Consider the following 12452-nt stretch of genomic DNA (forward strand, 5'->3'; position numbering starts at 1 on the left):
AAATACTAACCGACCACAATGAGGTTAAAGCACCATTTTGGAAGGTGCAAAAAGACTTTTGAGCACACATGGTGCAGGTGAGTAATTTCACATTTTACATTATACTATGAAGATTATTGTAAAGTGTACAAGAAATAATAAAATAAAAATAAAAAAAGAGTAGGCTCATGATTGATATCTGACATTTCCATTAAAGTATATTGGCTATGGTTTTAGTCTACTTTCAAACTAAAGCAGACCAAATTAAATGCTTTATATAGTAGTTGTAGTAGTCATACTAAGTATAATTAAGTCCCTACCTACCCTAATTATTTCATATTTTGTTTTAATTGGTTTAATTTAGTTTAATTTGATATGAAATCTTTTTTAAAAAAATAAAGAAAGTTTTTGAATTTTTGAGGACTGGTTGGTATATATCTCCCTTTGAGTATGTTGATTTTTGGTTTGGTAGTAACTATTTCTAGTATATAGAGCTAGTTTGGTTGATAAATTAGAGAATTTATTCGACGTGTTAGTAATTATGTTAGATTGCTTGAATAAGGAGATTGTATTTAACGTATCTTGTATATCGTTTGGTTAGAATTTTACATCTTATAAATAGAAACAACGTAAGTGTATGTCCTAGTCAGATATTTTCGTAATTCAAATAAGATTCAGACGAGGTTGAGTTAGAATAGGTTTTTGAACGTATAATTCTTGGCTTCCCCCTTCCCCTTTTGAGCTTTTTTATTTGTTGGGTGACCTTTTGTCCTCATGTTCGAGTGTTTGCTGACCGTTTAAGCCCATAATAACACAAACCATTTTGTGTGTGGATTTTGGGCCATAATCTTTTTTGTTTTTAGTGTTTTAGATAACTTATCGAAAAAATTAAATAAATTGGTACATTTTAATAAATAATTACTGATTTTAGCGATACTTTTTATTTATTACCATTCATAGCAATATTATGTTAAATATGCAATATGAATTAAAAGTGAATTATGTATGTAATATATATAAATCATAATTGTTTTTTAAAATATATTATGTTTGTTTGGTAAAAGTTTGACACATTGTATTATAAATGTATCAAAATGTGTGATAAATGTATTATCCATTATTAAAACGTGTATTATATGTGAATAATAAATTGTTCTTTGTAATATGTATTAAACTTGTATTATAAATGAATTAAAACTGATCAAGTAAAAAAAATATGGCCTAAGTCATCTCCAGCCACTCAAAGTTGTCCGCATAATTCATTTAGACACCTCAACTAATCCGTGTGCCATTTGAACACTTTATTTGTTCAAAAGTCATTCCTATTAGACACAAAATGCTGACATGGCAAAAAACGTGTAATTCACTTTCCTTGAGAGCGTTAATTTATTAAAAATAATATTTTTCTTTTTTTTCTCTTAATTTATACCCCTAAGTTAATTTTTTAAAAAAAATTAACAAAAAAGAAGAAGAACAGTTGTCTTTTTCTTCTTCCCTATTTTTGTCTTCTTCTTCTTCCCTATTTCTATCAATCCCACCCCACCCCACCCCAACCCCCATACCCATACACAAGTGGTTATCTTCTTCCCCCATCATTCTAATGATTTCAAAATTCTTAGTATCAGTGGTTATCTTCTTCCCTCACCATTCTAATGGTTTCAAAATTCTTAGCATTTTGTTTCATTTATAAATTTTTCGAAGAGATTCTTTTCCCCATCTTTCTCTACCTAAAAAACGAGATGAAGTAAAAAATTGTAATTAAAAAAAAGCTGATGAAAAAAAAAAATTGTCGGGTTAAAGATGGAACTGTACAGGGAGGGGAGGGTAGCCATTAATGGAGTTAGAGGAAATGTATGTTTTGTTCCCGTTGAAGGCAGGGAAGTTTAGGTTTTACTTTTTTTTCTTCTTTTTTTTTACTTTAAAATAATTTTTTTTTTCTTTATAATATAATGCTTAAATAATTTTTTGGATTAAAAAATAACACATGTCATTATTTGATTGGTCAAATTGACATGTCAGCGCGAGTGTATTTCACACATCCTCTATTTTTTGTTTATTCTCGAAAAAATGTTCAAATGGTTCAAATTCAGAATGGTTGAAGTGTTCAATAGGTAGTACGTCTAGTTGAGGTGTCTAAATGAATAATCGAGACAAGTTTGAGTGGCCGCGTATGACTTTGGCCAAAAAATATACTATTGCTATAGATGATAAATAATTTTTTACTATAGTATATTTATGTAAATTTCCCTAAGTTATTTGTATATCTATATTAGTTGAACTTTTAATATAATTATATAGTTTAAACTAAAGTTACTGAATTTTACCGTATAGCTTTGACCTGCTTATAATAAAATAATAATCACATTATTTGATGTAATCCTCTTATGTGGGATAATATGGAATAAGTATACGTGTATTAACACTGAGATTAATTATCAGAAACAAAAATGCTCTTAAAGTAATTATTATTGTATTACATTAATCTCTTTATTATTAATCCCACTTAACAATTCTTTCATCATTCATTACCAATTTACCATATATCCTTATATTATACTAAATCACTTTATAAATAATTACTTATTATTAATTACCAAATAACAACTCTTTCATTATTAAAGTTACAAGTTCATATATACAATTAAGAAAAAATTAATACACAAATTTATACTTTGCATGTAAAGTATTAGGTTCATATGAATCTGATAATCTAGAGCTACATATGCCCCCAAAGGAGCTTCTACGAAAATCATCAACAACCTATCCCGAGTAATCTGACAACTTACCACTATCTTTGTGGGTTAAGTAGGTTATTTCCGATAGATACTATGTGATTATTAAATACTACTAGTCTACTACTAATAAGGAGAAGAAGATATGGTGTTAGTCTCTTGCCTCTCCCACCTAACGAGCGACTACACTAGAATACCTATCAGTGGCAGATCTAGAATTTTAATGTGAATGCTCTGGAAGTGACGGAAGAAAGAATATAAAAAAATGACATATGAACAGTAAAAGAGTCTTAAACACCCACCCAAGAGACCCAAGAGGCAATGGACCAGTCAGCTCATTTGTTCATTAGGTGCTCTATGTTAATTTTATACAAATATTTCTTAATTTTTACAAAGTGAATAGGTGTTTGAGCACCCGATGGACTAAATGTGGGTCCGCCCTGCTACTAACCTTCGACTCTAATCCTCAACCATCAGATTCTGCACATGATATTGAAGGCTAAAGATATTACACTGTGATAATAGACAGTGACACATAGGTATAGTAAAATTTAAACAATGGTAGTTTAGATTACTGCATAATGAAGTTCTCTCTCCATAGTAATGTACCATGAGAACTCAGAAATGAAACTTAATATGATCCAAAGTCTATAAATACCTTAAAGTATGAATTAAAAGTATTATACAAAGCATTATTTCGTTTATGAGCGCGCCACTAACACTCACAGAGACGAACTTAAACGATCAAGATCCACGAATCCAAAAAGAACTGCACGGTTACGTTCCTTAACCTTCACTTGATAGATAACTCTGCACATTCCAACTGGCCTTTTTAGTCTGTTGAACACTGATAGATAGAACGAATCATACATAAACGACGAACTAATTTCACATACCTCAACCCTTCCAACCACATTGCGGTGATTAAAGTTTCTCCTGGATAGACATGTAGTAGAAATCTGCCAGATACGCTCTTTATCGTGTTCTGATCACCTCCACAAATACACTTAATGATAGTCCTAACTGCAAATCCAAGTGTGCACAACCCATGCAGTATTGGACGCGAAAATCTACGCAAATGAATTTTCGACAAATTAGGAGATGGACAGTAATATGGTTGTTGATATTACCAAGCCATGTACAGTTATGTCTAAGTATCATAACAAAACTTGCATGATATGCTTCACACTTAAGGAAGCAGCATCTCTAGTTCGACGAATAAATTTTCTTTATATTTAGTGCAGACAACGGGTGGTCCATGTCTAATATCACACAACTTTAATAAGCATCAATAACTAGAAAACATTGCTACTACGTATCTCGAGGATGAAAGAACATAAACATTATTGCCAAAGATCAGAATTTGTTGCTCATAAATATAATAATAGTTTGTATATAGAGTTGCTCATAGTAGATTACCCTGCATTTTCTGCGAACTTCGGATCTGAATGCAATGGATTGTAATCACCAGATAGCCTATACAGCAAAGCCTGCATCACCGCATTAGAGAAATCAACAGTCTCCAACGAAAACAAGCACGTCTTAAGAATTTTCACACCCTCAAAGACTATGAAATTATCAGAATTAACATGCCTTTGACAGGTATAGTCCTACACGTCTCAAGTAAATAAAAGCATAGCATTCAAGGTAAAGATACCGACGTTTACATTTTGCGTAACAATTAACCATAGAAAACAATAGGCAATTCATGTGACCTACCTGTGATGCATGCGTACATTCTTCATACACAGCAAAGGGTTGGCTTTTGGGAATTTTAGGAAAGGCAGACTGATTATTACGGTTGGTTGAGTACGAGTAAGGCTGAGATGACTTTGAGAACCCACCGGCACCCCTCAAGTAAATAGACAAGCTGCAAGTAGTAATGTGGTGTTTAATATTAACTTCAACATAATAGCTCTAGGCATATCAGTTAAACTAAAACTCACCGGTTCATGCATAGCCGTTCACCAGATTCTTTCTCGTAACTCACAATTTCTACTTCAAGAACAGCTGCTTTACCTGTTGCAAATCAATAATTTGAAATTTGCATATCTTGTCTTTCCATTGCTATATCTCAAACATTTTGATTTCTGTCAATCTATTTCCGAAATGATTTAGCTAGAAAAAAGGTAAAGTTTCAAAATTATATACACTTTATAGACCATTTGCCTCAAACTCAAATGCCTCTTAATATTACATGAACTTATTTAAGTTCCTGCATAGGTATTTACATTTACTAATTATAATCATACCTTTATCATGCAATCCGACAATACTCCTTTTATTTAGTATCTGCCACAACAAGAAGAACAAGGAAATAACTCATCCGGACTAATAAAAGAAAGGGGGGAAATGATAAAAATAATTAAGGTTAATAATATAGACGAAGATGTATTCTTTCAACACAAAACTATAATGATAATTTAAACAAAGTCGTATTTCAAGTGCTGCCAAGAAAGGCTCCAATTCCCTCAACTATGTTACGTTGTGTCCAGGTACTAGGATTTGTTGAAATAACAGTAAAAACACATAAGCTTTGGTGCGGATATACATATACAAGAAGTTAACGAAATGTCACTATCCAAAAGTTGGATGAAAGCCAAGGATATAAGATATGTATAAGCTTAATAAACGTAAATATACGAGATTTGGGAATGAAAGCTGAGGCTTGTTGATAAAATGTTGCAATTATATGGATTAAACATCTATGCAAGAAAGTTATAACTAATTACACGGCGAAAAATCTTTTCTCAAGAAAAATTGCTACAAATAGTTATCGAGGAAAAAGCATTCCCATATTACTGTCGATCTTCATTCACTCTGGAATACCTTCTGCATATAAATTTAAGAGAGAAATCACGGTGTTGCTAGATAATTTAAGGCATTTAGCCAGACACTTACGCAGCCATGGGAAGGAAGTGGCTTATAGACTTCAATGTATTGTTGGCCGTGCAGTAGAAGACGTGGATCAAATCTAGCAAACCGAAAGCAAAAACAATGTTATTTAGCTAATATTTAGCAGCGCGTAGAGCAATTACATCTCTATTCTAATCAGAAGAACACACGAGTTTTCTTTCTTAATCATTTCGTTGAACAAACGGAGAAACATAAGCAACAATATTGCATCTTTAAGGAAAACTGGATACCATAGAAAAGGAACCGACCCCCCTTCCCCCAACCAAAACTGAAACAGGATATGTTCTACTCACTGCAAGCCTGGAAGCCGCTCCATTTGAGAAGAAATTCCAACAGTGAACAAAGTCGAAAAAGTTGGCAAAACCTACAACGACAAAAAGGCCAAAAGCAAAAAAATGCAAATCAATTACAGTAACGAATTACATTTCATCTCTTACACCTTCGTAATCCTGGTTAGGATAACTTAGTGACTAACAATTACGCCAATAAAGTACATACACTCCCTTCTTTTTTGTGCAAGTATACATCAAGGGTCGTTAAGGATTACTCAAAGTTTGACCTTTTGACGTTTTCTAGACATAGTAAATCGCTAGCAACAAGCATGTAAGGTATCTAAACCTTTCCGAAGATAAAAAAATTCACCTTCTCCATCACTAAATCTAACAGGTTGGTCTATAGTTCGACGTAAACCATATTCAACTACACAAAAAATACCTGAATAAATTCTTGCCCATCTTGATGATAAACATATTTAAGTTCTTTATCATCAATAGCATCCTTTGTACATGCTCCTACACCAAGAGCATAAATAGCAGCATCCCTAAACATCACAAAACCAAATAAAAATCCAAATTTTAACAACACAATCTGCATTCAAGCACACCCATTTACTCGAATCGATAAAATAAAACACGAAAAGTGCAAATTACATAGACAGATCCAGAATTTAAACTCGATAAAGGCATCATACAGGTTATCCCAATTAATTCAAGATTAATGATGAATCTTAAAGTTAATAAGTAAACTGAAGAAATTAGCAAGTACCTTTCAGTGTAAGTATGTAAACTCTGCAAATACCAAATAAACCAAGATTAGTAACGAGATTAAACAACAAAATTGAGAACCCAACAAGGAAAAAGGATCAAAAACCTCAGGGAATTTGTGGGAAATGACTAATTCAGGATTAATTCCAGAATTTCCAGAGCCTGCCATTAAATCTTATGAGGAAAAAAAAATCCCCAATTTTCAACAAGTTATTTTGTTTTTAGCACAACAAAAATTGGTTATGGGTTTGGAACTAGGATCGAGGTTGATAGATAATGCATACAGTTTTGTCAGATATGACTTTTCAATTGAATCAGATCATTAATATCACCAGTTTAATTTTATATAAATTTATAAAATTTATTTAATTCGAGAAATAATTAATATTATGATAAATTCATTTTATATTTGGTTAGAAAAAAATCACAAATAATTTATTTCGTGATTAGTTATCTTGAGATCAGCTTTGACGGATATATATATATATATACTAAAGAACATGTCATTGTGAACATATAACATAAGTTTGAAAATTTAAGTTAATGAGTGTCTTAGTTAAAATATGTCATAATCAAGTACAAAAATAAATTTTATTAACAAATTTATGTTTGTGTCGAGTGTCCATGAGATACAACTGGAATGAGTTGAAATGTTTAGTTGTCAGTTGAGATATTTAGACGTGCACGTTTAAAGTTGAAATGTTTTCTTGCCGGTTAAGGCCAAATTTGAATATTTGTTCAACCATTGCAAGTGTAGATCAAGCTAATAGCAACATTATTCATATATGAATGGAGATGAAGTAGAATGAATCAAATTCACTCACTATTGTCATGATAGTAGTTTTAGAGTGCTTCACCCTTAACGGTTTCGAGTTCGAGCTCTGAGTATTTAGAAAAATTTTGTTGAACGTGCCATCCCTGAATGAGTCTGCAGAACGCGATCCGGGTTTAGTTAGAGCTCCAATGTGGGCTCCAAACGCCGAGCGAGAAACCAAAAAAAAACTCTAAGTTGGAATTTAGTAGAACAACGGGGTAGAGGAGTTGGTCAACTCATTGGCCCCATGACCTAAAAGTTTCAGGTTCAAATCTTGTCCCCGCCTAATCACTTACCGGATCAAAAGGAAATTCGCGGGACGAGTCAAGTATATGGCTATTTAGTGATATACAAACATTTTTACTGCACACATTTTATGTATTTGTCTTCATTTAATCAAAGACGTTCATGCCATAGAAAATCAGGCTCAGCAAAAACGAAAATATAGACTATTATGCTCCACCCTTTTTGTATCTCCTAGTTTAGGGAGTAGAAATCAATTTGTGAACCCCTCTTTGTATCTCTCCTAGAATGTTTTATTTCTAACGATATGTTATAGCATAACTTCTAGTCGTAAAAATAAAGGAGGTAAACGTAAAATATCATGAATTTCACATCATAGTTAAGATCATTGATATGAAAACATCAATTCAATTATTGTTTTTTTAAGACAATTAAAACAATGAAGATGGAACTCGATACAACGAAACGAAGAAAGAAAGAATAGGACCTTGAGTTAAGGTCATTCAAACTAGTTTGTGGTAAAACTAAACAGGACAAGTAATAAGCTTTTACTTCAGTCCTAATAAACTTTTGATCTGTGCGGTTTGTGTATGTAAGTTTCTTAATTTTCACTTTGTGCCTATGATTTTCATGAGCGTTGCAGCTTGTCTTAGAGTGGTCTTTTATGTCGACCAGCTACATCGCCACATAAAAGAGCATTAATTGGAATTGGATATTCATCGCGCCAAGAAGTTGATGTTGTGTATACCCTCATGTATAACTGTTGTCCTAGATACTGTCGCGCCCAAAACTCTGATCTTAGGTTCCACATTCCCACATTGTCTAATGCAATGTATATCGCTGTCCACGACTTGGGATACACCTGCATTTTGCAATGATTTCTCGTGTTAACTTCTCGTTCTCATCATAGCCAGGGCAAAGCAACATATCAAATTCTGTTTCTGTTTTTCAATCTTACCTGAGTTGTGATTCTTGAGACTGCATCACGAAGATTGTATTGTTCCCTACTAGCCGGAGTCCATTTTCCTCCGTCCATGCTGCATTAGAAGCTAATTCAGAATGAATCCATACAACTGCATAACATTAGAAACGAGACGTGTATTACTTACCCTACTACCCAAAAGGCATAGCCGTTAAGATGCCAACTCTGAACGATTCCTTCCTTGTTCTCGAATACAATCTCAATGAATGTCCTGTAGTCAGTTTGCAAAACAGATGTGTCGAGGTAAATTCCTTTACCGGTGGGGGCATCAGGTATGTTTCCGGGGGTAAATCCACCAATCTTGAAGTAGTCAGCAAGCTTGAGAGGAGTACCACTTTTCGTTGGCACAAAGGACACACTGTTGACAGCATATCTTTGCTTTCCATTAACTTGTCCAGCAGAATTCGCGAGCCTGATAGTTCTAGTCGTGTTGATCATACCATAATGATATGATCCTTGTGGGTTTGGCCTTGGTCCACTCGCGGTCAAGTTAGTCCTAAAACGAGTAACAAAGTTAAGAAAGCAAAACACACAACATGATCGAAATTTTCAAAAAATGATGCTTCTCAGGTCTCACCTAATTGAACGAGCCTGCGTAAGGGACCAACCAATTTCGATGGTTGGACCACCAGGGGGCGGGCCAGTGAATTCCTGGTTAGAATTGCTGTAGCGAAGTACACCAGTGGTAGTAAGGAGAATAGACGAGAAACGATTTGAAACAACAATGTAGTAGTCCTTAGGAGTTTGATCAGCTGTGATGAGGACAGAGTAGGATTGTCCAACATGAACGTCGAGTGAGGAATACGTCTCTTGCATTGTATGTGTTCCTTCTACCTCCACCAATTTCATTTTATGTCCTTCGATACGAAAGTTGAGTGAATGTTCCAATCCAACATTTGATATTCTAAGTCTATAAGTTTTCCCTGTATTCATATACAGAGTTATAAGAATCACAAAAAGTTTGATATTATTCTTCATATAAATATGAAAAATCGCGATTGTTTTTACCTTGATCAACTGTGAAGGTAGCGCGATTAGGACCTTGTGGACCGATACCATTGATATGTAGAGCATCAACAAAAGGCAACTTGTGGTTTCTATCAAGTACTGATTTCAAATACTGCAACAAAATGGAAGTATATATATATATATATATCAAATATCTCTTCTTGCTTAGAAACCTCGTGTTAAAGAATGACAAATGTCCCACATCGGTGGTTAATGAGATGGGTGGACTCCTTATAAGGCTTGGACGATCGTCCTTTCTTTTTAAGCTAGCTTTTGGAATGTGAGTTAGGTCAAAGATCTAATCACAGCACCTCGACACTTCTCACCAGCACAGGTATCAGGTAACTTTGTCCTTTGACACGCGATACAAGACATATATAGGACTTATGATTACTATCCATTACTTGATCTTTTAACACTAAACTTTTTACGAGGGGATTCAACAGTTACTATATATATAACGAGAGAACGAGTCTAGTAATCATACCGTGTGATTGCTCTTGTACCAATCACCAATAAGAACGGTGAAATCGCCAGCAGGTTCATCGAAAGGGACCGGAATTCCAGGCCTACTGAGGATCCTGAACCCTCCAAAACCACCAGAAGCTTTGTGGAATGCAGTTGAAGGGAAATAGTAAAAGCTACCTATTTGATCTTTAACTTGCAAAATGTATGTGAAATTCTTCCCTGGTGGAATTGGACATGTTGTTCCCCATACTCCATCTTCAAATGAGTTTCTCCTATTTTGTATTCCATTCCTATATATAATTTCGAAACATATTAAGTAACAGTTCGTATCTGACTAGTTAGTATCATAGAGTCATAGATATCGTCATGACAGAATAGGTAGAGACTAAATAATAGTACTCCTATATGGTATTTTTGCATTTTTTGGTACGTCATTGTCTACTCATGCTAACGAACTAACTTCAGGCCTCGATTCATTCTCCGCGAGAAGTAATGAGTCGATTCGCGATTTAAGCTCATGAACCAAGGTTTCTTAAAGTGTTTCTTGGGAGAAGCTAGTTTTTTAGGTTTTAAAGATAGTTTTTTCTACTATTCAAAAACACTAATTTTTTTCGAAAAAGTCTGGAGAAAGAATTCAATATTCTCTAAAATAATATTATAAACATTGTTAGTGCTATTATTTAAATTCAAAATTAAATATTTGTGTAGTGAAAATGTGGACATATTTTGCTTTTTTACTTGTGTTGTTCACATGCACTTCACATGATTACCTACTCTTTGTCTAGTTTTTTTTTTCAAAATATACACACTCGTACGAGTTATATCATGTGATTTGCACAAACTACAAATAATTCAAAATATTGTTCAACTTTTCCTACATTTGATCAATACAATATTCTTGAATCTTGATTACATCGATATCGATGCTAGTTATAATTCGAAAATAAGTTGGAAAATGACTTAAAATTAGTCAAAAACAAATTAAATTTCAATGAATGTGTTCATTATAATTAGCAAGGGAGTTTGGTAGACATACATTATTAAATAACAATCGTTAAACGAGATATGAAGAGGAAGCTTCGATAAAACTAGTATTTCAACAGAATATCATTTCCAACAAATTTATGTTGGTCGTGAAATATCAATGTCTCAGCCTCTTGAAGCCAAACCAAAACATGAACAACAAAAAATCATGTTCATGTTTTCGCAAGGCATATATCATGATAATAATGATGTCACGAACAAACAATGTTGGTCGTGAAATATCAATGTCTCAGCCTCTCGAAGCCAAATCAAAACATGAACAACAAAAAATCATGTTCATGTTTTCGCGAGGCATATATCATGATATTAATGACGTAACGAACAAACAATGAACAAATAAAAGAGGATAAAATTACCATGAAATAAGAAACTCCTCATCCAAATTGTTGAAGACATTGATAATAACATTGTCATTTGTGACAGAAATAATATCAGGACCAGGAAATTGCCCATTAATCAAAATTCCCTATACACAACAAAAAAAATAATCTCAAAATAACTTAAATGACATTTTTTTTCGATATATTTACTTGAAATAACATATTTTTCTATTAAAAAACCGACCTTTTGAGGTAAGCCTAGAGGCCAAATCGTTCCATAAGTAACATTCCATTCGAAGAATCTATAAGGACTCTCTGCTATTGTGTTCACAACTAGTAGTGCCACTAAAAACACCGCTAACTCTCGTTTTAGCGGCATTTTTTTCCTTCGTTAACGAGAAAAATTTCTGAAGTTTGAACTACGAAATAATATTAGAAGTTGTTAAAGATTAGGAGGGAATTAAAGTGGACATGTAGATGAAGACATATGTGTGTATTTATAAGTGGTGTACAAATAGTTAAAAGTTAAGTGGGTGACTAGTGAGCAAGTGGATCATAAATTATTTTATTTATATAGATATTTAAAAAAAAAATTAAAAAAATTAAAGGAGGGAAATATTTTTGAGAGAGGGATTAAATTTTAAAATGGAGAAAATAGAAGGGGCAAAAAGAATAAAGAAAAAGGATTGGATTTGTCAAATTGGATTTGTCGGTGAGGAGTACATAGTGGATCTTGAAAGGAAAAAAAAAAGATTATTCAAATGTGGTGTTTACGGGGCGGAGCAAGAGTCTGAATATCGGTATGATCGAATTTAAAAAAAAATTTAACGAATATATTTGTGTTGATCAATTCATTTAATATGTACGAGTATCAAATTTAGAATTCGATTATTATCACAAAAT

General features: G+C 33.2%; 2 protein-coding genes across 2 annotated transcripts; both read right to left on the minus strand.

Annotated features, from left to right (window-relative positions):
* Positions 1 to 3226: 3226 nt before the first annotated feature.
* LOC107005416 (enoyl-CoA hydratase 2, peroxisomal) lies at positions 3227 to 6981 on the minus strand. Its single transcript, XM_015204005.2, has 11 exons — positions 6777 to 6981; positions 6672 to 6694; positions 6342 to 6447; positions 5921 to 5991; positions 5613 to 5685; positions 4964 to 5003; positions 4658 to 4730; positions 4431 to 4581; positions 4131 to 4201; positions 3608 to 3781; positions 3227 to 3521 (listed from the first exon to the last, which is right to left on the minus strand). The coding sequence occupies exons 1-11, from the start codon at positions 6837 to 6839 to the stop codon at positions 3434 to 3436; spliced, it is 933 nt and encodes a 310-aa protein (XP_015059491.1). The 5' UTR covers positions 6840 to 6981; the 3' UTR covers positions 3227 to 3433.
* A 1125-nt stretch (positions 6982 to 8106) lies between these two features.
* Positions 8107 to 12067, minus strand: LOC107005618 (L-ascorbate oxidase homolog). The gene is made up of 8 exons (XM_015204258.2): positions 11794 to 12067; positions 11586 to 11695; positions 10205 to 10475; positions 9718 to 9829; positions 9287 to 9632; positions 8837 to 9205; positions 8686 to 8764; positions 8107 to 8589 (listed from the first exon to the last, which is right to left on the minus strand). The coding sequence occupies exons 1-8, from the start codon at positions 11926 to 11928 to the stop codon at positions 8377 to 8379; spliced, it is 1635 nt and encodes a 544-aa protein (XP_015059744.1). The 5' UTR covers positions 11929 to 12067; the 3' UTR covers positions 8107 to 8376.
* Positions 12068 to 12452: the final 385 nt, after the last annotated feature.

The sequence above is a fragment of the Solanum pennellii genome, chromosome 12 (genome assembly GCF_001406875.1).
Source record: "Solanum pennellii chromosome 12, SPENNV200".
In the NCBI taxonomy this organism is placed as follows: domain Eukaryota; kingdom Viridiplantae; phylum Streptophyta; class Magnoliopsida; order Solanales; family Solanaceae; genus Solanum; species Solanum pennellii.